This window comes from Ranitomeya imitator, chromosome 3 (assembly GCF_032444005.1).
Source record: "Ranitomeya imitator isolate aRanImi1 chromosome 3, aRanImi1.pri, whole genome shotgun sequence".
Lineage (NCBI taxonomy): Eukaryota > Metazoa > Chordata > Amphibia > Anura > Dendrobatidae > Ranitomeya > Ranitomeya imitator.
In genome coordinates, this window is record NC_091284.1 from 28,440,358 (window position 1) to 28,467,731 (window position 27,374).

At 41.0% G+C, this 27,374-nt stretch overlaps 1 protein-coding gene across 1 annotated transcript in view; it reads right to left on the minus strand.

Annotated features, from left to right (window-relative positions):
• BTLA (B and T lymphocyte associated) overlaps window positions 1–10,568 on the minus strand; it is a 54,144-nt gene extending 43,576 nt beyond the window's left edge. Inside the window, exon 1 of the mRNA XM_069760640.1 lies at window positions 10,279–10,568. Within this exon, the coding sequence (XP_069616741.1) occupies window positions 10,279–10,372 (94 nt within the window). The 5' untranslated portion in view covers window positions 10,373–10,568. The remainder of the gene's footprint in view (window positions 1–10,278) is intronic.
• Window positions 10,569–27,374: the final 16,806 nt, after the last annotated feature.

Sequence of the window (27,374 nt, forward strand, 5' to 3'; positions counted from 1 at the left end):
GTTCATGCAGCTCTCTACCTGATCTCTTTCTTAGTTTCTCTCTATATTAAATGATTTTCTCTCTACATACATTGAGATATTTATATATATTATGTGTTTGCAATAAACTTATACCTTTTATACATCACTTGCTGGACGTTTTGCTCCGTTTTTGTATTGTTTCTGCTCAGTCTTGGAGCATACCTTTGTTTTGTACTGCAGTGGGCCCCTCCACATGGATACAGGATGCTTTTGCAGTTTTCTAATTATGGTCTCTGTTTTGGTATCTATTAATCATGCAATAACGGCGGCAGAGCCATTATTTCTCTTCTCCGTTGCAGAGATTTTAGCTTGTCAAGTTTAGGTTTTAACATGTCTAAGGAAGAGTCACCAGAGATTCTTTTCTGCGGGCTTGTATTTTTTTCCCCCTGTATGATATTGATTAATCAAAAAACAGTAGGAATCACTTTGGGGAAAAGAGAGCATGCCCACTGAAACTCAGAAGAAAATGTGTTCTCCTGTGAAATGTGTAACTACAGACATGCCTTCACTTAGCTATGATAACCATGTAGTATAAAGCAGAATAGAGTGTGATTAAAAACACATCCAGCTTTCATTCCACAGCAGTTATTGTGGAGCAGGGGATACATACAGCTGATATGACAGTGCTGTGAGGATAGAGCTGCAGCAGCAGAGGTGTTTGACATTCAGCTCTGCATTACTTCCCTTCTAACCACACTGACTTCTGCAAAATTAAAACTAAAGGACTAATCATACTCCGGTATGCAGTGCTCCCCCCTACACTGACTGTCCTGAGATGAAAACTGAAAGTGATTGTGATGAGAGGAGAACTGGAAGTGCTTGCAATCACACTCACTTTTTTTATTTAATCTCACTCAGCCCCCCCCCCCCCCCCCTTTGGCTGTTGTGGGATGAAAGCTGGAGGTGTTTGTGATGAGAGAGGATCTAGAAGTGTTTGCAATTACACTCTGCTGTATTCTCTGTTCCCCTCCCCACACTGACAATCCTGCTAAAATCTGTGTATGTGATGACACTCACCTCTGCCCAAAGCTGCAAGTGGGGCTATCTGTCAGGAGAAGGCATGTTAACATTTTTTAGGTGCCTAACACCTCCTGCTTATGATTGGTCAATGTCATACAGGGGAAAATGTGCACACCCCCAGAAACACATCACCAGTAATTCCCATCTGGGCTTAGTATAAATTATAATGTAAACTTTACAATGCATCTCCAGATTTATGTAGAAACATCTCTTGAATCCGTGTTTTTAACATACACATTGTACATGTACTCACTCTTATGCAACACTAAACTACATTTTAAAAATTATGTTTTAGCATAGTCATTGGAGAATTTGCATAGTTTCGGCACTTTGACTAATTTAAGGTTCTTATCTGGGGTCTAAGATCATTTGGGGGCTTGGTCTGGGATTTTAACTAATTTTATCTAATTTTGGGTTCAGGTTTAGGGTCTCAAGATCTTGAACCTTAATTAATTAATTTCAGGGTCTTATTTGGGGTCTGTATCAATTTTTGCGTTTTATGGTCTAAACTAATTTTGAGATTTGCTCTGGAATCTGAATTCATTTACAGATCTGGTCCGTGGTCTGCATTTATTTAGAGGATCTGATCTGTGTTATGGATTTATATTGGACTTGATCTGAAAATAATTTTGGATCTGCTCTTGAGTCTTAATGAACTAATTTGGGGTCTGATTCATGGTCTGAATTGATTTATTTTGGGCTCTGAGCTTGGGTCAGATTTAATTTAAATCTCTGGTCTTGAGTTTGATGCCCCCTTTACCACCATCCTACATTCTTTATGTATGTGGCTGATGTTGTATGCGGCACCATTAGTAGTAGAGAAGAAGAAATGGAGACACGTATTGTTGATGACCTATTAGTCAGGAAATATGAGGCCAAAAGATGAGCATAGTAAGGAACGTGTCCAAGGGTCAAAGCCAGGAGTTGGACTGGAGATACTGAGCAGACAATCCAACATGCAAGACAGGAACATAGTCAAAAACAAAGCCAAGAACAGGAATAAGCAGTAGTCAATGAATCTACAGTACCTGTAGCTGATGTTTTGAAATATGGCTCCTGGAGAATTTGCTGTTGCTGTTTACTTGGAAAGATGCCTAGAGGGGTCAGGCTACCATACATTATGTCACCTCACACAAAAATCCTGGAAGTAGGATCGGTGTGCCGTGCCCTTATGAAGGCCTCTTTATGGCCTTGACCACATGGTCTCCAGACCATCGGCCTATTATCACTGCACACAATAAAAGAGAGAACTCATCACCGATGAGGCTAGACCTCCATTCCTGCCCCCATTGTTGTCTTGCCCTGCAACATAATAGACTTTGAGTGTTGTTGTGTGAGGTCCTACTCTCGGGATTAGGGTTTGGAATGGCATAATGTATAAGGGCCGATCCCCACTAGTTTTGTTTCAAGATCACTAACTGCTCGTTGTTACAAGTCGCGGCCCTTTTTCATTTTTGCGTTTTCGTTTTTCGCTCCCCTCCTTCCCTGAGCCATAACTTTTTTATTTTTCCGTCAATATGGTCATGTGAGGGCTTATTTTTTGCGAGACAAGTTGTACTTTTGAAAGACACCATTGGTTTTACCATGTCTTTTACTAGAAAACGGGAAAAAAATTCCAAGTGCGGTGAAATTGCAAAAAAAGTGCAATCCCACACTTGTTTTTTGTTTGGCTTTTTTGCTAGGTTCACTAAATGCTAAAACTGACCTGCCATTATGATTCTCCAGGTCATTACGAGTTCATAGACACCAAACATGATTAGGTTATTTTTTATCTAAGTGGTGAAAAAAAATTCCAAACTTTGCTAAAAAAAAAAAAAAAAAAAAAAAAGTGCCATTTTCTGATACCCGTAGCGTCTCCATTTTTCGTGATCTGGGATCGGGTGAGGGCTTATTTTTTGCGTGCCGAGCTGATGTTTTTAATGATAGCATTTTTGCGCAGATACGTTCTTTTGCTCGCCCGTTATTGCATTTTAATGCAATGTCACGGCGACCAAAAAACGTAATTCTGGCGTTTCGGATTTTTTTCTCGCTACGCCGTTTAGCGATCAGGTTAATGCTTTTTTTTAATTGATAGATCGGGCGATTCTGAACACGGCGATACCAAATACGTGTAGGTTTGTTTTTTTTTTAATTGTTTTATTTAGGATGGGGCGAAAGGGGGGTGATTTAAACTTTTATATTTTTTATATTTTTTTCATATTTTTAAAAACATTTTTTTTTTACTTGTGCCATGCTTCAATAGCCTCCATGGGAGGCTAGAAGCTGGCATAGCCTGATCGGCTCTGCTACATAGCAGCGATCATCAGATCGCTGCTATGTAGCAGAAATGCAGGTGTGCTGTGAGCGCCGACCACAGGGGGGCGCTCACAGCAGACCTGCATCAGTAACCATAGAGGTCTCAAGGACCTCTATGGTTACCTTCCTGATGCATCGCCGACCCCCGATCATGTGACGGGGGTCGGCGATGACGTCATATCCGGCCGCCTGGCCGGATGCGGTAGTTAAATGCCGCTGTCTGTGTTTGACAGCGGCATTTAACAGGTTAATAGCGGCGGGTGAATAGCGATTTCACCCGCCGCTATTGCGCGCACATGTCAGCTGTACAAAACAGCTGACATGTCGCGACTTTGATGTGGGCTCACCGCCGGAGCCCACATCAAAGGGGGAGACACGATATGAGCAGTACATGTACTGCTCATGTCATGAAGGGGTTAATTTGGTGGTGGAAGCAGTGGTGCAGCCATTTCTCAGAAGCAGTTTTCAACATGACTACCACAAGCTGCATTTCTTTGTGCAGCCTGCATGGCCTAAACCTGCTCCCATGGCTTAAGAATTTCCTGACTTGTCTTCCATTGAGCATATCTGGGACGTCATTGGTCAGTGATTACACAAGAGCTGCCAGCAGAGGCTCTTGATGATTTGCCCAAGTGCATTTAGAGGCACAGCCTTCCTCAAACAACCATTAATAACTTCACTGATGGCGGAAGTGCTGGGATTTCTGCACTCGGTTTTCCATTTTTTCATGATTTGCAAATCAGTAACATGTCTCCATCCTGTGATTTCAATAACTCTACAACTTTTCCTTCTTTGTGTTGCAATTTCAATGTTGAGGAGTGGACATGCCTGCTGGTGACAAGAGGGGTTTCCAAGACATTGTTTGGCGATCATTTCACTGTACTTGTGCTTTCCATTGGACTTTTTTCCATCACTTTTAACCCCTTTCTGACATCTGACGTACTATCCCGTCGAGGTGGGGTGGGGCCGCATGCCCACCGACGGGATAGTACGTCATACGCGATTGGCTGCCCTCACGGGGGGAGCGCGGCCGATCGCGGCCGGGTGTCAGCTGCCTATCGCAGCTGACATCTGGCACTATGTGCCAGGAGCGGTCACGGACTGCCCCCGGCATATTAACCCCCGGCACACCGCGATCAAACATGATCGCAGTGTGCCGGCGGTATAGGGAAGCATCGCGCAGGGAGGGGGCTCGCGTTGCTGCGAGGGTCTCTTGCCTCCTTCCTTGCTGCAGGCCCCGGATCCAAGATGGCTGCGGCATCCGGGTCCTGCAGGGAGGGAGGTGGCTTACCAAGTGCCTGCTCAGAGCAGGCGCTTGGTAAGCCTGCAGTGTTGTAAGTCAGATCGCTGATCTGACAGAGTGCTGTGCAATCTGTCAGATCAGCGATCTGTGATGTCCCCCCCGGGACAAAGTAAAAAAGTTTTTAAAAAAATTTCCAAATGTGTAAAAAAAAAAAAAAAAATCCTAAATAATGAAAAAAAAAAAATATTATTCCCATAAATACATTTCTTTATCTAAATAAAAAAACAAAAACAATAAAAGTACACATATTTAGTATCGCCACGTCCGTAACGACCCGACCTATAAAACTGGCCCACTAGTTAACCCCTACAGTAAACACCGTAAGAAAAAAAAAAACGAGGCAAAAAACGCTTTATTATCATACCGCCGAACAAAAAGTGGAATAACACGCGATCAAAAAGATGGATATAAATAACCATGGTACCGCTGAAAACGTCATCTTGTCCCGCAAAAAACAAGCCACCATACAGCATCATCAGCAAAAAAATAAAAAAGTTATAGTCCTGAGAATAAAGCGATGCAAAAATAATTATTTTTTCTACAAAATAGTTTTTATCTTATAAAAGCGCCAAAACATAAAAAAATGATATAAATGAGGTATCGCTGTAATCGTACTGACCCGAAGAATAAAGCTTCTTTATCAATTTTACCAAATGCGGAACGGTATAAACGCCTTCCCCAAAAGAAATTCATGAATAGCTGGTTTTTGGTCATTCTGCCTCACAAAAATCAGAATAAAAAGCGATCAAAAAATGTCATGTGCCCGAAAATGTTACCAATAAAAATGTCAACTCGTCCCGCAAAAAACAAGACCTCAAATGACTCTGTGGACCAAAATATGGAAAAATTATAGCTCTCAAAATGTGGTAATGCAAAAAATATTTTTTGCAATAAAAAGCGTCTTTCAGTGAGTGACGGCTGCCAATCATAAAAATCTGCTAAAAAACCCACTATAAAAGTAAATCAAACCCCCCTTCAGCACCCCCTTAGTTAGGGAAAAATTGTAAAAATGTATTTATTTCCATTTTCCCATTAGGGCTAGGGTTAGGGTTAGGGCTAAGGTTAGGGTTAGGGCTAGGGTTAGGGCTAGGGTTAGGGCTAGGGCTAGGGCTAGGGTTAGGGCGAGGGTTAGGGCGAGGGTTAGGGTTGGGGCTAAAGTTACGGTTAGGGTTTAGATTACATTTACGGTTGGGAATAGGGTTGGGATTAGGGTTAGGGGTGTGTCAGGGTTAGAGGTGTGGTTAGGGTTACTGTTGGGATTAGGGTTAGGAGTGTGTTTGGATTAGGGTTTCAGTTATAATTGGGGGGTTTCCACTGTTTAGGCACAACAGGGGCTCTCCAAACGCGACATGGCGTCAGATCTCAATTCCAGCCAATTCTGCGTTGAAAAAGTAAAACAGTGCTCCTTCCCTTCCGAGCTCTCCCATGCGCCCAAACAGGGGTTTACCCCAACATATGGGGTATCAGTGTACTCAGGACAAATAGAACAACAACTTTTGGGGTCCAATTTCTCCTGTTACCCTTAGGAAAATACAAAACTGGTGGCTAAAAAATTATTTTTGTGGGAAAAAAAAAGATTTTTTATTTTCACGGCTCTGAATTATAAACTGTAGTGAAACACTTGGGGGCTCAAAGTTCTCACAACACATCTAGATAAGTTTCTTGGGGGGTCTAGTATCCAATATGGGGTCAGTTGTGGGGGGTTTCTACTGTTTAGGTACATGGGGGGCTCTGCAAATGCAATGTGATGCCTGCAGACCATTCCATCTAAGTCTGCATTCCAAATGGCGCACCTTCCCTTCCGAGCCCTCCCATGCGCCCAAACGGTGGATTCCCCCCCACATATGGGATATCAGCGTATTCAGGACAAAATGGGCAACATCTTTTGGGGTCGAATTTCTCCTCTTTCCCTCGGGAAAATACAAAACTGGGGGCTAAAAAATATTTTTCGGGGGAAAGTTTTTTTTTTATTTTCATGGCTCTGCGTTATAAACTGTAGTGAAACACTTGGGGGTTCAAAGCTCTCACAACACATCTAGATGAGTTCGTTAGGGGGTCTACTTTCCAAAATGGTGTCACTTGTGGGGGTTTCTACTGTTTAGGTACATTATGGGCTCTGCAAACGTAATGTGACGCCTGCAGACCATTCCATCTAAGTCTGCATTCCAAATAGCGCTCCTTCCCTTCCGAGCCCTCCCATGCGCCCAAATGGTGGTTCCCCCCCCACATATGGGGTATCAGCGCTCTCAGGACAAATTGTACAACATCTTTTGGGGTCCAATTTCTCCTGTTACCCTCGGGAAAATACAAAACTGGGGGATAAAAAATAATTTTTGTGGGAAAAAATTTTTGTTTTATTTTTACGGCTCTGTATTATTAACTTTTGTGAAGCCCTTGGTGGGTCAAAGTGCTCACCACACATCTAGATAAGTTCCTTAGGGGGTCTACTTTCCAAAATGGTGTCACTTGTGGGGGGTTTCAATGTTTAGGCACATCAGTGGCTCTCCAAATGCAACATGGCGTCCCATCTCAATTCCTGTCAATTTTGCATTGAAAAGTCAAACGGCGCTCCTTCCCTTCCGAGCTCTCCCATGCGCCCAAACAGTGGTTTACCCCCACATATGGGGTATCAGCGTACTCAGGACAAATTGTACAACAACTCTTGGGGTCCATTTTCTTCTCTTACCCTTGGGAAAATAAAAAATTGGGGGCAAAAAGATATTTTTTGTGAAAAAATATGATTTTTTATTTTTACGGTTCTGCTTTATAAACTTCTGTGAAGCACTTGGTGGGTCAAAGTGCTCACCACACCTCTAGATAAGTTCCTTAGGGGTCTACTTTCCAAAATGGTGTCACTTGTGGGGGGTTTCAATGTTTAGGCACATCAGGGGCTCTCCAAACGCAACATGCCGTCCCATTTCGATTCCAGTCAATTTTGCATTGAAAAGTCAAATGGCACTCCTTCCCTTCTGAGCTCTGTCATGCACCCAAACAGTGGTTTACCCCCACATATGGGGTATCGGTGTACTCAGGACAAATTGTACAACAACATTTGTGGTCCATTTTCTTCTGTTACCCTTGGTAAAATAAAACAAATTGGAGCTGAAGTAAATTTTTTGTGAAAAAAAAGTTAAATGTTCATTTTTATTTAAACATTCCAAAAATTCCTGTGAAGCACCAGAAGGGTTAATAAACTTCTTGAATATGGTTTTGAGAGCACCTTGAGGGGTGCAGTTTTTAGAATGGTGTCACACTTGGTTATTTTCTATCATATAGACCCCTCAAAATGACTTCAAATGAGATGTGGTCCCTAAAAAAAAATGGTGTTGTAAAAATGAGAAATTGCTGGTCAACTTTTAACCCTTATAACTCCCTAACAAAAAATATTTTGGTTACAAAATTGTGCTGATGTAAAGTAGACATGTGGGAAATGTTACTTATTAAGTATTTTGTGTGACATATCTCTGTGATTTAATTGCATAAAAATTCAAACTTTATTCATGAAGTGTAAAACAGGGTGGGGCAGATATTCTGGTTTAAGACCTGCTTCAACTCCATCAATGCTTAGGCAACCTTATGAATTTTTTAATGCACCACAGGTTACTAATAGCTAGGAGTTGCCGCATCTCAAACATTTCTTGCATATTAATATGATATGCCATACATATCAAGGTCCACTATGTGCACCCACTTATACATGCACATCTAGGACATCATTGATCTATGATGAAAGAAGAGCTGCCAGCAGAGGATCTTGAAGATTTGTCCAAGTGCAAGTTGGCCTATCTATTCTTGACAGTGGCCACCAGCACACCATTTTGTAGGAAAATATGGGACTATTGGGAATTTATGGAATATCCTATTTATATGCCCTCAGGTCCCAGATGACACCATCTGTGAAAGATTTTACAACATTACATTGCCCCATACCATCAAGTAAACCTGGAAAAATTGGAAGGTTCTTGAATGGTCACGTCAAAGTCTCAGAGATGTGAAATGCGCCGTGCATAGGACAATCCCCCAAATATTGCACAACTAAGAAAATACTTTCTGGAAAAAGAAAAAGAATCTCTTAATTAACGTCAGAGGCAGGTAGATTTAAGAAATGTGTGCTCAAGAATGTTTCTGCTAAAGGGGGCAAACCTGTACTACAAAGCTTGTCGTCCTCATGGTCATTTCCGCAGATCTGCTTATGTCCTCATACTATAAAAATCCATTTTTTTTTTAGTTGTGACATCCTTTCTGATTCTTCTAAATTTTAGTTTTTATTCTATGTGTCGGTCTTCAACAGTTTTCTGGCTTAAAAGTGCTTGAAATTTCTCAACATCTTTGGGCAACTTGTAGAAACTTTGCAACCTTTTGGCATTTTTGCACCAAGTCTTGACCAGCTCTGTTGTCTTTTTGAAAAGTGAGAGGAGTTCAGCCTGAAGGAGGCCTGTGCTTGGATTGGATTTTCAGCAATATTAGCACCTGTGTCTATTCTTACCATCAGTGATAAAATGAAAAAGCTTTCACCCATCACAGTATTAATACAGACAGCGCACAAATGGCACACGGATGTCATCTGTGTATGGCGTCAGGGATGTTTCCAGACTCATAGACTTGTATCAAAAATGGACATGTCTCCATGATTGCAAAAAACGAGTACGAGTAAATACCAACAAAGACTATGGTTGGATACGTGTTGTAAAAAATTATGGTGAAGCTGAGTTCACACATCTGTGTTTACCAGTCCATACTTGGACCGTGATGTATGGCCTAACCTCGGGTCTCCTAGAGGCATATTTTAGGCTGGGACATTGTGGCCAGTAGACCTGTGTTCAGTTCATGAATGGTCCGAGTACAGACCGAAAAACACATATGTATGAAATCAGACTTGCAGAGAGTGACAAGCCAGGCCTGGCATGTCAAAGTGAGGAGACTTAAACGCCATACATACTCTTCTAGAAGATTAGATATGCAAATTTCCTCTTCAGAGAGGAAGAGGACTTGAAATCCAGTGCCACATATTGAAAGTAGAAATCCTAATAGTCAATATCGACCCTTTAATGAACCGTACTAAATGACTTAGGATAAAAACCTGGCGGTCACTCTCATGGGATGGGGTGCTCATCAATTTTCGAAGCTACCATATAAATGTTTGGAAAGAGTCGTGTTTGCCACCTTTTCATTCTATAAGATCTTGTCCTGAGAGCCTTGTTCTCAAGATGAATGCAGGTCCCATCTATATCCTAACCATATGCTATAAATGTCCAAGATGGGGCTACCCCTTTGAGTTACATCAAGAAACTTAAAAAATGCAAAACGTCCAAAACTCAGAAATGCTCAAAGGAATATTTCCCCCATAAACCTTAGGACTGGTGATCGATAGTGGACCTATCCCTAGATGCTCCATCTATTGGAAGAACAGGTCCCACCGTAGTCTTCAAACTGTTTCTCTTGTGTATTGGGATGAAGTTCTTGCACCCATCATCCCATTAAATACCATCGATGACCCAATACATCATCAAGATTTGCTAATAAGCCATCATGATATATCACAAACTCAGCCCCTGTAGACATCCATGACAAAATAAACTCCTCAACAACAATATGACAGTCAAAATTATGTGTCCTGAAGGTTTGATACATGTACTCACCATTCACCAAGCTCCTCGCGGGTGATAACACGACAATCATGTAGAGCACGAAAGGACCCCTCCAAGAAGCTGTCCATGGTTCACAGGTGTCCATGGTTCACAGGTTTCTATGTAGCAGTGATTAGATTTGTCATCATTTTACTATTATATGGTAAGGGTGAGACCAAGTCCTGGGAGTATCGGAATTGTTTTTAAAAGTTGTTGTAGCAGAGCTCAGCACGGTCTTCGAGAGTCAACTTCTTACTTTCGGATGAGCTATGTTTCATGCAGATAGTCAGCTGCTATAGAGAAAGAGAACATTCACCGCAGCCCACGTTATAAGGAACACAACGACGTATCACACCCTTCATCTCTACTCAACTTCCTGTTCTTGCACAGAAGAAGAAAATTTTGCCTCATAAACCAGCTATTGTCGAAATTAAGTATCTCATCACTGATGTCATACAGAACGGGTGATAAAAGAAAGTTTTGGTGCTGATTTTTTTATGTATATTTCTTTATAAATAAATATACAGTGATATATATATATCATTTTTTCTTTTCTGATATTTATGTCATACTTCATTTATTTTTCATTGGTTTCTATTTTTTAGACTTTATTTTATTTTTACTTGTTTGACTTTTTCATGGGATTTATTTTACATATGAATTTTTTATAAGTATGTTTTTACATGCTTATTTTAGCAATGCTTTTTTATTTTATTGTGTTATATATGTAACACTTTAATTTACATTTGCATTTTCATTGATTTTTAGTTCTATGTGTTTTACTATTTGTATTGTATTTGTTTATTTTATTTTTGCATCTGTTTATTTGTGATTTATTTTATGTTTGTTGTTTTTTATTTTATGCTTGTAGTTTTTTTATACAGTGGGTACTTTATTTCTTTATCTTTATTTTTATTTTTTTATAGCGCTAACATATTCTGCAGCGCTTTACAGACATTATCATCATGGGTACAGAAAGTATTCAGACTCCTTTACATTTTTCACTCTTTGCCTCATTGCAGCCATTTGGTATATTCAAAAAAGTTCATTTTTTTCCCATTAATGTACACTCTGCACCCCATTTTGACTGAAAAAAAAAAAAACAGAAATGTAGAAATGTTTGCAAATTTAACAAAAAAGAAAAACTGAAATATCACATGGTCATAAGTAGGGTTGAGCGACTTTTACTTTTTTAGGGTCGAGTCAGGTTTCGCGAAACCCGACTATCTCTAAAGTCGAGTAGTGTGAAATCGGCCGATTATGGCGTAAAGTCGGGGATCGACCGAAACACGAAACCCAATGCAAAGTCAATGGGAATTTTTTTTTTTTTTTTTTCTCTCCCTCTTCCTCTCCTTCTCTCTCTCTCTCTCTCTCTCCGTCCCTGAACTGGAAAAACTGGTGTTACACATTTCAAATCGCTACAGCGCACAAGCGACAAGATGACGATAACCGTCCACGCCCCTAAGACCTATGTCATCACTCTGCCCACGCTCCTTCATTGGCTGAAAAAATGGCGCCAACGCGTCATACGAAACGCGACTTTGGCGCGAAAGTCGCGTACCGCATGGCCGACCCCACACAGGGATCGGGTCGGGTTTCATGAAACCCGACTTTGCCAAAAGTCGGCGACTTTTGAAAATGAACGATCCGTTTCGCTCAACCCTAGCCATAAGTATTCTGACCTTTTGCTCAGTATTGAGTAGAAGCACCTTTAGAGCTAGTGCAACCATGAGTCTTCTTAGGCTACGTTCACATTTGCATTGTGCGGTGCTGCGTCGGCAACGCAACGCACAACGCAAACCAAAACACATTGTTTTGTGACGCATGCGTCCTTTTTTGCCATGATTTTGGACGCAAAAAAAAATGCAACTTGCTGCGTCCTCTGACGCGTGCGCCAAAAAAGACGCATGCGTCCCAAACGCAGAAAAGTCAGAAAAAATAGTACATAGTAAATATAGGAAAACTATATTTACTATGTACTATTTTTGGCCAAATCTTGTGCTAAGCATCTCATGTGTTTTTTCATAGATTTCACAAGCCATTATGCTATTCACATTTCATGTATCGCAAATTTCCTTGCTTTAGTACAGTTGAGTGCAGCGATTGATCTATTTGCTATGTAAGTCTTTTTTGGTTATGCACCAGTTCAGACTAGATTGCTGTTCAGTCAGTTTTCCTATATTTACTATGTACTATTTTTCCTGACTTGAAAGCCCCGCCCTTCACCATGCTGTGATTTTAATTACATCCAAACACAGTTCGTTCCGACCTTCCTATAAATGCAGGCTTTACCATGTTATTAGCCAGAGGTAAGTGTTCACACTAGGCAGACAGGTCAGGTACCCATCCGATCTGAGATTACCTTGACTTCACACAAAAAATTAGTTAAATCTCTTGTAAGAAACGTCCCATTTTAGTAACTATCTTAGACCTCAGAAAGTGTTGATTCCGCTTGTGGAGATCTAGATGTGGATGTTTTTACAGCAAAGCTCATTGGGACAAAGATGTATATTCACTCTCCTACAGAAGGAAAACTGTCGTGGAGAAATATTAGTTTGTAACCATGCTAGTTGTGTGCTCTGGATGATATGCTGAAGAAGGGCTCTGGTCAGATGAGACCAAAGTAGAACTTTATGGGCTAAATGCAAAACATTTGTCACATACCCGCTTCTCAGCACGTGCCTGGGGGGTTAATCTATCTCCTCTCATTCAGTCCAGCATTCAGCCTATTTTCTATACTGCAATGAGAGCATAAATCACACCCAGACACAGACCATGCACCCCACTTCATACACGCTGCCACCACTCACCGAACACACGAGCGATGAGTCCCGGAAATATTACTAGTACTGTCTGCCAATCACATCACCAGGATCACACACTCTAAGGCTATGGATTCTTTTAGAGCATACAAGGTTCCAACTTATTAAAGTTTTAAGCTTTAATAGAAAAGGTACAGTGCTTACAATGAAAGGATATAAAAATATGGAAATAAAAAGTGACATACAAATGTGCAAAACAGTTATAAAAATAAAGGGAGAAAACTTACAGGAATATCTAAACTTCACAGTCCGGCATTCTGCTCCCTGAGGGGGGGATTAATATAGAATGGCTCACATCAGCTTGGCTGCCCCTCAATCTGTCTAGCCTACAGCCTGCAGTGAGGCTCAGTCTGCTGAACCACCGCACAACTAGCTCAATCCTCTCCTGTGTATCCTGACCCATCCCATCCTGACTGTGAGCCCTTGCGGGCAGGGTCCTCTCTCCTTCTGGCTTATGTCTAATAATAATAATAAATAACATTAGGTGTGGGGGGAATCTAACACTGCACATCATCCTGAAAACACCATCCCCACCATCACACATGGTGGTGGCAGCATTGTAGGAGGGTGTTGCTGTTATGGACAGTAAGGACCACGCTGTTACTTTAAGAGACTGCACCCCCTTGTCTGGCAGGATGGAATGTTCTGCTTCTCCCATGCAATAGACTGTGTGAATGAACTGGACTGTGCAGATGGCAGGGGTGAAGCCTGAACAGTGTGTGTGAGCTGAGGCTGTGCAGAGAGAACTTTGTGCTGATAGCTGCAAGAGAGGAGAACTGTGTCCTGATATAGCTGCAAAAGAGGACCCCCAGCCTGTAATGGAATGGACTTGTGAGATTTGACAGAAATTTCAGAGTGCAGCGAGGGTGGCTGTCCTTTGTTAGTTCGAGGAGCCAAGAAGATACCGAGAAAGGGATTTACAGTTTCCAGGAGCACCTCCAGGATCCAGAAGCAAGGAGAAGACCATGTTTCACGGAGCTGACAGATAGCCGTACGCACCACCGTACTAGATTGTTGGGGCCCCTGGGTCTGGATCTGAGTCCCCAACATCACCGTGAGTTTGTTCCTGTTTTGTGCACATGTCAGGGCCCAGTGTAGGCTTCAATAGTCAGAACACAGCAGCCATGAGGGCTGCTTAGTAAAGACCAGGGAGGTTATACGTAGAGTAGCATCATTCTTTGTTTATTGTTTGCATTTACTTGTGTGACATATATTGAGTCTGTAACAGTTGGAGCACTGTGCTATTTTACGGACAAAAAAAAAAAAAAAAAAAAACAACACAAAATTGAGCTTAAATGGAGTTGATACACATGCAGAGGTTAAACGCATGTTCACATTGGCCACAAAACATTGAAACCTACAAGAGAAAAAAGTAAACAAAAACCCTGATGTAACTAAGTAAAAAAGCAAAAGTGCATTTAAATAACACAGAGTTTTTAGTAATACTGTTTATTGATCAAAAAATAGCACAAAAGCCATCCCACCTCGTCACGGTAACTCTGATCGGGACAGTCCTACACGGTCTAATATTAAAACCTTACATTGTGTCAATGTTGACCTCAGTGTGAATAAGGGCAGACAAAAGGACTGGGCCCAACCAGTGAAACACTAGACTGGGGAAGCCTTATATAGTCTCTAGCTCAGAAACAAGATATATATATAAAGGTTATAACTCTTGTAAATTAACTTTTGCCATTGCATACCCCTGTTTGCATCTTCCTCATCCACTTCATTCCTTGCCTTCCAATAACTCTACCCATTGTTGTTTGCACCTCATCTTGTGTACAGTAGTCTTCCTGCACTGTGGTGGTTCCCCGGCTATTGCTTCAGCATCATGCTGTGGGGAGGCTTTTCTTCAGCAGGGACAGGGAAGCTGGTCAGAGTTGATGGGAGATGGATGGAGTTAAAAATGGGGTAATCCTGGAGGAAAACCTGTTAGAGGCAACAAATGGCTTGAGACTTAGGAATAGGTTCACCTTCCAGCAGGACAATGACCCTAAACATCCTGCCAGAACTACAATTGATGGTTTAGATCAATGCATATTCATGTATGTGAACGGCCAATTACAGTCCAGACCAAAATCCCAGTGTGAATCTGTGGCAAGACTTGAAAATTGCTGATCATAGACAATATCCATCCAATCTCACTGAGCGAGTGTGCAAAGAACAAGGGGCAAAAATGTCACCTCTAGATGTGCAAAGCTGGTAGAGACAGACCCCAAAAGACTGCAGCAATAATTTGTACCAAAGGTGGCCCTGCAAAGTATTAACTCGGGAGGGCTGAATACAAATGCGCAATTTTCAGATTTACATTTTTAAAATAATTAGAAAACCTGTATAATTTCCATTATACTTCACAAATACTTGCTACTTTATTTTGGTATCACATACATAGTAACATAGTAACATAGTAAGGCCGAAAAAAGACATTTGTCCATCCAGTTCAGCCTATATTCCATCATAATAAATCCCCAGATCTACGTCCTTCTACAGAACCTAATAATTGTATGATACAATATTGTTCTGCTCCAGGAAGACATCCAGGCCTCTCTTGAACCCCTCGACTGAGTTCGCCATCACCACCTCCTCAGGCAAGCAATTCCAGATTCTCACTGCCCTAACAGTAAAGAATCCTCTTCTATGTTGGTGGAAAAACCTTCTCTCCTCCAGACGCAAAGAATGCCCCCTTGTGCCCGTCACCTTCCTTGGTATAAACAAATCCTCAGCGAGATATTTGTATTGTCCCCTTATATACTTATACATGGTTATTAGATTGCCCCTCAGTCGTCTTTTTTCTAGACTAAATAATCCTAATTTCGCTAATCTATCTAGGTATTGTAGTTCTCCCATCCCCTTTATTAATTGTTGCCCTCCTTTGTACTCTCTCTAGTTCCATTATATCCTTCCTGAGCACCGGTGCCCAAAACTGGACACAGTACTCCATGTGCGGTCTAACTAGGGATTTGTACAGAGGCAGTATAATGCTCTCATCATGTGTATCCAGACCTCTTTTAATGCACCCCATGATCCTGTTTGCCTTGGCAGCTGCTGCCTGGCACTGGCTGCTCCAGGTAAGTTTATCATTAACTAGGATCCCCAAGTCCTTCTCCCTGTCAGATTTACCCAGTGGTTTCCCGTTCAGTGTGTAATGGTGACATTGATTCCTTCTTCCCATGTGTATAACCTTACATTTATCATTGTTAAACCTCATCTGCCACCTTTCAGCCCAAGTTTCCAACCTATCCAGATCCATCTGTAGCAGAATACTATCTTCTCTTGTATTGTATACAGTTACGTCCATATATATTTGGACAGAGACAACATTTTGCTAATTTTAGTTATAGACATTATCACAATTAATTTTAAACAAAACAATTCAGATGCAGTTGAAGTTCAGACTTTCAGCTTTCATTTGATGGTATCCACATTAAAATTGGATGAAGGGTTTAGGAGTTTCAGCTCCTTAACATGTGCCACCCTGTTTTTAAAGGGACCAAAAGTAATTGGACAATTGACTCCAAGGCTATTTCATGGACAGGTGTGGGCAATCCCTTCGTTATGTCATTCTCAATTAAGCAGATAAAAGGCCTGGAGTTGATTTGAGATGTGGTGCTGCATTTGGAAGGTTTTGCTGTGAAGTAAACATGTGGTCAAAGGAGCTGTCCATGCAGGTGAAACAAGCCATCCTTAAGCTGCGAGTATGAGATTGCGTTGTTGTACCCCCAAAAGCACTTCAAGGCTATTTTGCATGAGACTTAATGTTCAGTTTCTCAGCGCTGACACATACAATTACTACAAGCCAGATATCATTTTTATTGATATACTAGGACTAGAGTTATTACATAGTGCCCTCTCTTATGATGTATAGTGCCATCTAGTATTAATTATTGTCCTCTCGTAATATAGAAAGTGCTTTTCCTTGTTAAACTGTGTCCTTCCTTATAATGTACACAGTATTGTCCTTTATTGCATAGTTTCCTCCTTTATTACGTCTAGCACTGCCTCTCTTTTCATAGTGTCCTCTCATATTATGTAAATAATGTCCTCCCTTATTATGTATTTCACAGAAGATTATTACATAGCATCATTCGTATTATGTATGGCAACGTCCATTATTACATAGTGTCCTTTCTTATTATTTATAGTGCTTTCCTTTGTTAATCCCTTCACGTCATGGCTATGTACTTTTAATTAACAGCATTCATTTTATCAGGTGATGTACTGGAAAGCAGCAACATTTTGAAAAAAAAGTGCAGTTCCGCAATAGTTTCTTTTAATTTTATTTACAATGGTCAGTATTTGGTAAAAAAAATAATCTGGCAATAACATTCTCCAGGTCAGTATGTTTACGACAATACCTTCTTTTTTCTTTTTTTTTTTACTCAGAAATTTGTTAAAAAAAAAATTATGTTGTCACCTTCAACTTAGACTTGTAAGATTTTCTATATTTAGTCCACAGAGCTGTGTGAGAACTTGTTTTTGCCCTGAGCCAACTTTTTTACTGATGCCATTTTGGGATAAATACAATATTTTGATCGCCTCTTATATCATTTTTTTGTGGTGGTGTGACAGGTTGAAAAACACAAACATGGCGTTTTGATTTTTTTTTTTCTGTTATTACAGAGTTATCAGGCCAGGTTCATTAATTTTAGATTTTAATAGATCAGACTTTTACGGAACTAGAGACACTAATTATGTGCGTTTTTTTTTATTTCATTACTTTGAAAGGGGTGATTTCAACTTTTATATATTTTGTTCCTATTTCTAAAAACTATTTTTTTCACTATTCATTGTATTTGTTAGTCCCCTTAAAGGACTTAAACTTGGGGTTATCCAATCGCTTGCACTTCACACAGTAATACTGCAGTACTGCTGTGTACAGAAAAATCATGGTCTCCTTGAACTCCAGCCTGAAGCTCGTGTTCACAGGGGAACAGTCATGACAAAAATGCAAAAATGGGCATGACAAGACCCATTGGGTGATGGACTTTTCAACACTGGGTCAATAATCCGTGGTTTATATGTGTATGTAGCATATAGCCCCAAGAAGATGGAGAGGTAGAGGTCAGAAGTGGAGTCCAAGTGCAGCCAATAATATGAATAGTTTATTGTGATCCTGAGTTTGTAATTTTCTCAGCATTTGCTGCTTGTTTTGGAAGAATAATTTGGGTTTTAGAGCCAGGAAAATAGCTCTCTATTGAATTTCAAAGTAACAAGAAATTCCCACCAAATACTTTGCGAATGACAGTATAAAGTAAAAAAAAACTGAGTGAAAAGAATATAAATAGAAGAAAATAATGATGTGATTTTCATATAAAGATAACTAGTCTCAGAATTTCTTATTAATGGACATGAGCGAACCTGAACGGCACAGTTCAGAGTCCCTGCTGGACACCTAGCGTGCATGTATGGACCCTGAACAAAGACTTCTCCTGGATGTCCGTGTCAGTGTTCGGCAGACTGAACAAAGCTTATTAAAGGTTGCAGCACAGCCAGTCAATGAACACGCTTTTCCTGGGCTTTTCTGTGCTTGGCATTTCAACCCAATCACAGCCATGTCAAGTATTGGCATGGCTGTGATTGGCCGGAGGCCGATTTAAAAAAAATAAATGAATAAAAACGTGGGGTTGCCTCTATTTTTGAAAACAAGCGCAGGTAAAGCAGACAACTATCAGCTTTATTATGTTGGCTGGTTATCAAAAATAAAGGGGTCACTACACTGTTTTTTTAAACTTATTTAAATAAACGGCGTGGGATCACCCCATTTTTGATAATTAGCCAAGCTAAAGCAGACAGCCGGGGGCTGACATTCTCAGGCTGGGAAGTGCCATGGATGTTTGGCCCACTGGATTAGAAGCGCCAATTCTGGTGCTTTGGCACGGCTCTTCCCACTTACCCTGGCGCGTTGGCAAGCGGATAATATTTTGGGGTTGATGTCAGCTTTGTAATGCCAGCTGACATCAAGCCCAGGGGTTACTAATGGAGAAGTGTCTATCAGACACCCCCATTACTAACCCCATAGTGAAAATTAATAATGACACACACAGAAAATAGTGCTTTAATTGAACAAAACACTTCACGACAATTACCCTCTTTTTCCCATTTATTAACATGAAAATAAAAAAAACCCAAAGTAATCCTCACCTGTGTGCCGTTAATCCACAATAATGATGTCCCATGACGATCCACAACTCTGCTACATCTGGTTGCATTGCTGAGCTGTAACAGTAATGTTACCGCTCAGCCCGGCAACTAAATCACACTGAGCTGAGAGTGAGAACACAGCTTCATGTGACCGGCGGTGATGACATTAAGGTTGCATCATTTCTGGGGCAGTTGAGGGCTGGTGTTTTTAGTCTGGGAGGGGGCCAATATCCATGGCTACGTCCCCGCCTATTAATATTAGCCCGCAGCTGTCTGTTTTATTTTTTGCTGGTTATTGAGTATAGGGTGGGACCCCACATCATTTTTTGGTGGGGGTCTTTCCAGTTTAATAACCAGTTAAGGCTACGCAGACAGCTGTGAGCTGATATTAATAGCCCGGGAAGCTTCATGGATATTGGCCCTTTCCCAGAATAACTACACCAGTCCGCAGCTGTCTGCTTTCCTTCAGCTGGCTTGTAAAAATAAGAGGGACCCCAAGCCATTTTTTTCATTTATTAGGTAAATACATGTACAGAAAGCTACACACACACTGCAGTAATTTTCTCTCTGACGTATTTCTACTATGCACAGGCGCTAGTGCATACTTTCATCAACGTACGCCCGCTATCAGCGAGACCAGGCGTAATCTGATGAGAGCAGTACTCATCTTCTGACGCCTGACAATCAGTAACCTTTTCACCGCTGGTCACAGCTGCTGGCTCACACACTGTCATCTGTGCGAAAGCATGGGAACCACATCGCTGTGACCGGCGGTTACGTCAGTAAGTGACAGCATGGGAACCGCAGAATGTTCAGGCCCCCATTGATTTTGAATAGGATCTGGGTTAAGGATCGACTTCGGGAACTGTTTTGGAACCCAAGCCGAACTTTTTTTTTTATAAAGTTTAGCCGAACTCGATGGACCCAAACCTCCAGTGGTCCATCCCTACATTTATAACCCCTTTGTAGAAGTATCTTTTTATTTTATAACCTTTTGCTGGCCCTCAAGCAAAGTGGCTGCCAGTATCCATAATTTGGCTGAATCCATGTGGAAGCTAATTACAAAAAAAATCTATAATTTGGCAATTGCGGATTTTTGTAATATTTGAGTACAATTCAATTCCACTCAAATGTATTTGCTCATCAATAATTTTAACATATAATAAAATGAAAAATGGGGACAAGTTCCGAACTAAATTCCGCAAATTCCTTTTTTTTTTTACAGTGTCCATGTTATGATAAAAATTACCTAACAACATGATTCTTCAGGTAAGTACGATCAACAGTGATGCCAAACTTATAAAGTTACTTTTATACTTCAGCGGTAAAACTAAATTCAGAAAATTATCAAAAAAGAAGAATTTGCTTGTGTCACCCCATTTTACAAGACCCATAACGTTTTCAATTTTCAATTGTTGGAGCCGTTTTAGGGCTTGTTTTCTGTGTGGTAAGCTGATGTTTTTCATGGTGTCATTTTTGATTACTTCTTTTTTTGTGTGTCATTGCAATACTGAAAAAATCCACAATACCGATGCTTTAATTTTTTTTCTTGTTATGGCATTTACCGCTCACGGTAAATTCATTTTATATTTTGATAGTTGAGACTTTTACGGACATGGTATTGAACCTGCGGTGATCTGATCCATATCAACGACCAAGAGCCAACATTAGATGCGTCAATACCCCCAATATCAAAAACAGAGAATAGTACAAGGTTATGTTAAAGGATATGTGAATAATCTGTGCTAAATCCCTATATATGTCAAATTGTTGCACAGAGCTTGCTAGTTACAGAATACTAGGTTTTCAATTTTGTCGTTAAGCCAAAATATTATGGCATGAAGTTTGACATTTATGTAGCTTTACAGAGGAATGGAGTTTGTTGATGGAGACCTTATATTGGGAGTGATGACATTAACAATTTGTGACTAGCAGCAGGGGTGATAACATGAAGAAAAGTTTCTGTATTCCTCCCTGTGGGTCACTGAAGGAAGTACATGGATAGAGATGACAGTAACAAGCTGATATTATTAAGAGGGGTGATATCATGAAGAAAAGTTTATATATTCCTCACCCTGGGTCACTGAAGGCAATACAGGGAAAGAAATGACAGTAAACAAACCGAGATTATTAAGAAAGGTGATAACATGAAGAAAAGTTTCTGTGTTCCGCCTCCTGGGTCACCGGAGGAAGTACATGGATAGAGATGACAGTAACGAGCTGAGATTGTTAAGAAAGGTGATAACGTGAAGAAAAGTTTCTGTATTCCTCACCCTAGGATATTGAAGGCAGTACAGGGAAATAGATGACAGTAACACAGGCTGAGATTGACAGGAGTTTCTGTATTCTTTCCTCATATGAGTAACTGAAAACAGTAAAGTACACTGCTCAAAAAATAAAGGGAACACTTAAACAACAGAATGTAACTCCAAGTAAATCAAGCTTCTGTGAAATCAAACTGTCCACTTAGGAAGCAACACTGATTGACAATCAATTTCACATGCTGTTGTGCAAATGGAATAGACAACAGATGGAAATTATCGGCAATTATCAAGACACCCGCAATAAAGGAGTGGTTCTGCAGGTGGGGACCACAGACCACATCTCAGTACCAATGCTTTCTGGCTGATGTTTTGGTTACTTTTGAATGTTGGTTGTGCTTTCACACTCGTGGTAGCATGAGACGGACTCTACAACCCACACAAGTGGCTCAGGTAGTGCAGCTCATCCAGGATGGCACATCAATGCGAGCTGTGGCAAGAAGGTTTGCTCTGTCTGTCAGCGTAGTGTCCAGAGGTTGGAGGCACTACCAGGAGATAGGCCAGAACAGCAGGAGATGTGGAGGGGACTGTAGGAGGGCAACAACCCAGCAGCAGGACCGCGACCTCAGCCTTTGTGCAAGGAGGAACAGGAGGAGCACTGCCAGAGCCCTGCAAAATGACCTTCAGCAGGCCACAAATGTGCATGTGTCTGCACAAACGGTTAGAAACCGACTCCATGAGGATGGTCTGAGGGCCCGATGTCCACAGATGGGGGTTGTGCTCACAGCCCAACAGTGTGCAGGATGCTTGGCATTTGCCACAGAACACCAGGATTGGCAAATTCGCCACTGGCGCCCTGTGCTCTTCACAGATGAAAGCAGGTTCACACTGAGCACATGTGACAGACATGACAGAGTCTGGAGACACCGTGGAGAGTGATCTGCTGCCTGCAACATCCTTCAGCATGACCGGTTTGGCAGTGGGTCAGTAATGGTGTGGGGTGGCATTTCTTTGGAGGGCCGCACAGCCCTCCATGTGCTCGCTAGAGGTGGCCATTAGGTACTGAGATGAGGTCCTCAGACCCCTTGTGAGACCATATGCTGGTACGGTTGGCCCTGCGTTCCTTCTAATGCAGGACAATGCCAGACCTCATGTGGCTGGAGTGTGTCAGCAGTTCCTGCACAGCTTTGAAGCTATGGACTGGTCCGCCCATTCCCCAGACCGGAATCCGATTGAGCACATCTGGGACATCATGTCTTGCACCATCAATCAACGTCACGTTGCAGTACAGACTGTCCAGGAGTTGGCGGATGCCTTAGTCCAGGTCTGGGAGGAGATCCCTCAGGAGACCATCTGCCGCCTCATCAGGCATTGTATGGAGGTCATTCAGGCACGTGGAGGCCACGCACACAATACTGATCATCATTTCCTTGATTTGAGGCATTTCCACTGAAGTTGGATCAGCCTGCATCCATTTTCCACTTTGATTTTGAGCATCATTCCAACTCCAGACTTCCGTGAGATATTAATTTTGATTTACATTGATAATTTTTATGTTTTATTGCTCTCAATGCTTTCCGATGTGTAGTGAATAAAGATTTACAACTGGAATATTTTATTCAGTGATATCTAGGATGTGGTATTTTAGTGTTCCCTTTATTTTTTTGAGCAGTGTGTATACAGGAAGAAGATGATCGTGGCAGATTGTGATTGGTAAGAGGAGCTGATAACGAAGAACAGATTCTGTATCCTCTTCACCCACAGTCATAGAAGTTTGTACATATCGTTAATGAGGTGAAATTTAACAACAAATATTCATTATAGTGAAGTGGTAAAAAAAATTATTGTCATTGTAAAGTCGACCATGTTCAAAATTTTTATCCAAAATGCTCTTAACTGTTAAGAAATATTCCCATAACATTGTTCCTCCTTTCAGCATGTATTGCGTGTTTGAACAACTGTCAAAGGTTTATTCCCACCTTCATAAATGGATATTGTCAGATAGTTCTTGTGAATACAGACTATTTTGTAATTTGCTCCTTATTAACATTTTCAACCCTTAAAGCGCATTGTCTTGGAGACCGACCACCGTGGCTAAATAGCAGAGCATGCACAGTGCTTACAGGATCTTTTCTATTGAGTTTGTAAGCACTTGTTTTCAAGCTGGCAAGGATCGCTAAATTGCGCTGTTACCTCCTATTTGCGGCCAGCCTCAATACAGTGCTTACAAAGTAGACAGCAGCGGTGGTCGGTATTCTAGGCAACGAGCTGTAAACATAAGAAAAGAGATAATATCTGAAAAATGCCGACTAATTTTAATTAGCAGAAGATTGCAAAAGTGCTTGTTATTACAAGCCCTATATCCTTTTAAGGCTTAACATTTGTTGATCGGGCAATCATTTGTTGGATGATTGAGCTTTCAATCACTTGAAAGTTAAGATTCAGGGCATTAAAATGATTTTTTAAACCTTATGTAAAAATATTTTGGTCAAACCCATAACTCCTTTTATAAGCCATGCCCCCTTAATGACCATTTCTGCCCACTTCACACCCACACCCAGCCCTGTTCCCCACCTCCTCTAACATGCCATTGGACACCAGGGCACAAAACCTTAAGAATCATTGGGTTGTGATGGTTTTCGCAGTGCCCGGGATTTTTTCCAACTCTTTTTGGAGTCTAGGGTGTCTTCTCTTTTTTTCCAAGCCTCCTAAACTTACCAGGAGAGTTGATAAGTACACTTATTTTTTACATGTACCCTTGGAATTGAACGGTAAACTATAACTTCCCTGAAAATTCTCCTTCTCTGAAGCTGACATATGAGGAGCTGTTTGTGGATTCTCACATTTTACGGCAGTTGTAGGAACATTGGAAGGAACAAAGTGTTAAGTCAAAATAATTTTTGACTGACCCTACAACTCTTCTTCCTTTATGCCCTGGTGGTTGAGTGTTATCATAGGTAAACGGTGCCTCAATGCAATAGCTCAAATCTTGATTTTTTGAGGGAGGGAAATTGTGCTTCAATCCAACTTCTAAGGGCTTATGTCACTAAAATGAAAAGGAACGGAGCAGGAAATGTTGATATAGGGAGATATGCAGGTAGACTCTTTCCGCAAAAGACCTATGTTCTGGGTCATTGCCTCAACTTCATGGTTGCCAACAGACCTGAATTTTCGGGGACTGTCTCAATTTTTTTAGAAAGTATCCCATAAATTCAGGGATAGTCCCAAACTCTGCCTAAAAGTTTATTTGGTGACATGGTCTTGTGATATTGCCCAAAAGGACTGGGGCGAGACTCAATTATCAACGTCAGTGATGGTGTGAAACAGGCAGCAAAAGTTGTCACATTTTGGTCCTGGGGTCCACAAGTTGCCCAAAAACACCTTGGCCATCATGAAGATATGTAGTGAACTATGGTGAATAGGTCATACTTGGGTCCTGGTGTCTATCGTTTGCCTAAAAGAATCTCTGCAAATATGAAGATGTGGTAAGTGACTCATTCTTGGTGGAGTGACCTTTGTTACAGATTTTGCGCTGAGAACCAAGACTTTTCAATGTGCGGATATTTTCACTATAAGGTCTAATTTTATTTTTAAACTTGATGGAAATACTCTTTCAGATGACACTTTATGACATTCAGTCACCTTTCAGTGTTCCACGCACTTATTCACACAAGAGCTTCATGTGGTGGCTGTAATAATTCTGCGTTACCAAAAATAGAAAACTTTTTATCAAGGGGAAACGACGACAAGAAAATTACACTTACTGTTTGTGGGAGGCAAAGTACATGACCAGAGTTCAAACAAAATGCTAGAGAAATTGGTCCATCTTTCACAAATACAACCTGAAACAAGCGAAGGTCCACAAACTGCGCAACAGGAAATGGTCCATGTGTATGGGGGGATTTCAGAAGAATTGTCAACTGCTTGTATAGAACCATGGATAACCACGTATTTTTTAAGTCTACATGTTGTACTTCTATAAACCTTATCCTCTGATTTTAGATAGACAGATAGTTAGATACCTAGTGTAAGAAAATAGCTGACAAGATCCTCTATGGGAAGTATGTACCGAGGGTGCTAACCTCAGTGATGTGAGTCCTGGAAAAGAAGGTTCCAGGAACAATAGTTGCTAAGAGGGTTTTCTAATGGGCCCTGATTTTTAGGTCCGGGTTTGAGGAGAGGCTAGAAGAGCTGTGTGGGACTCATTGCTCCCATGCCTCCACTCCGAGATTTGAAAGGCTTATTTAAGGTAGCTGTGCTGCCTCAGAGCTGTCCGTGGGAGGAGATGGAAAGACCTATTATATGCTTGTCAGTCTCTGCTAAAGACTGACTAACACTGGATTTAATTTTGAGCCGTAGGTTCGTTCATTTTATGTACCTTAATTATACTGGAGCAAAGGCAGTTTGTTTTCCTTTATGCTTTCCTTTAAAAAATCTACCTGTTGCACCAAGAAGCTTCGTGTCTGTGTACACCAGAAGCGCTGCCAGAAAGCAAGCGATCCTTAGAATAGATCGATTCATTAGATATATAGATCTGCCTAAAAACAAAAAGTAAAAAAGACAAAGGCCCTCGATTCATCATGGTATTTTTGTCCAATTCTGGCATAATACACCTTCCAAATGTCCCACATTTTTGAGCCACTCAAAATTGTTCAAAAATGTTAAAAGACAAATAAACTAAACAAAAATAATGGTGTCTAAGAGACAATTGGTGTCAAGCAGATAAGGGTTGCATGATCGCCAAAACACATTACATTTGCAATATACAACCCTATACTACACCCAAGAGCTAATAGAAAAATGCAAATACAATACCAGTCAAATGTTTGGACACCCCATTCATACAATGGTTTTCCTTGTTCTTACTGGACTGTGCACATGGTGGATTCTGACTGAAGGCAGTAAAACCACGAAGGAGCAGATATGGGAACGAGGAGCGAAGAAACACGTATTAAACAAAGCGGAATATAATGTTACACTTTAGATTCCTGAGAATACCCCCTATTTACTCTGATGACAACTATATTATGCCACCCTTGCCATTTTTCTAGCAGATACATCAGGTCATCACCTGGAATGGCTTTCAATGAACAGGTCACCTCATCCGAGCCTATTTTTTGGAATCACTGGCCTTCAGAAAGTGTTCAAAACCATCAGGTGTGCAGACAAAACGCTTAGACACATTCATACTATACTAATTTCACAATGGTTATAAACCAGAACAAGGCAAGAACCACTCAACAAAGCAAAGAGAAACAAAAATCCATCATAACTTTAAGACATGAAGGTCAGTCAATCCAGAAAATTGCTAGAATATATCCTCAAGTGCAGTCTTATACACTATAAATTGCTATAATAAAACTGCTTCTCATGAGGTCCACCCCAGGAAAGGACAACCAAGAATGACCTCTGCTGCAGAGGATAAGTTCACCAGAATTACCAGCAAATTGACAGCAGCTCAGATAAGCCCCGATAAATGATGCATAGAGAAGACTATGAAAAGTGGTCTTTATGGTTGAATTGCTGCAAAGAAGCTGCTACAAGACAAGAAGAGATTTCTTTTGAGGAAAGCAATACAAAGACTTGATATTAAATCAGTGGACATCTGTACTGTGCTTCAATGAGTCAGAATTTAAAATTTTTGGTCCCGACTCACAACCACCTTACGTTTGTGAGAAAAAGTGGATAGCGGATGGTTTCTACATGTCTGGTGCAACTGCAAAGCATGGAGGCGGAGGCGTGATGGTGTGGGGAGGTGATGAGGGGGCGCGTTGAGGGTGACACTCTTGGTGATTTATTACAAATGTTAAAGAAAAACATAAAATAATAATCATGTAGATATGATACCTTGTAGTTGCTACAAAAATAACATGAATGGAGT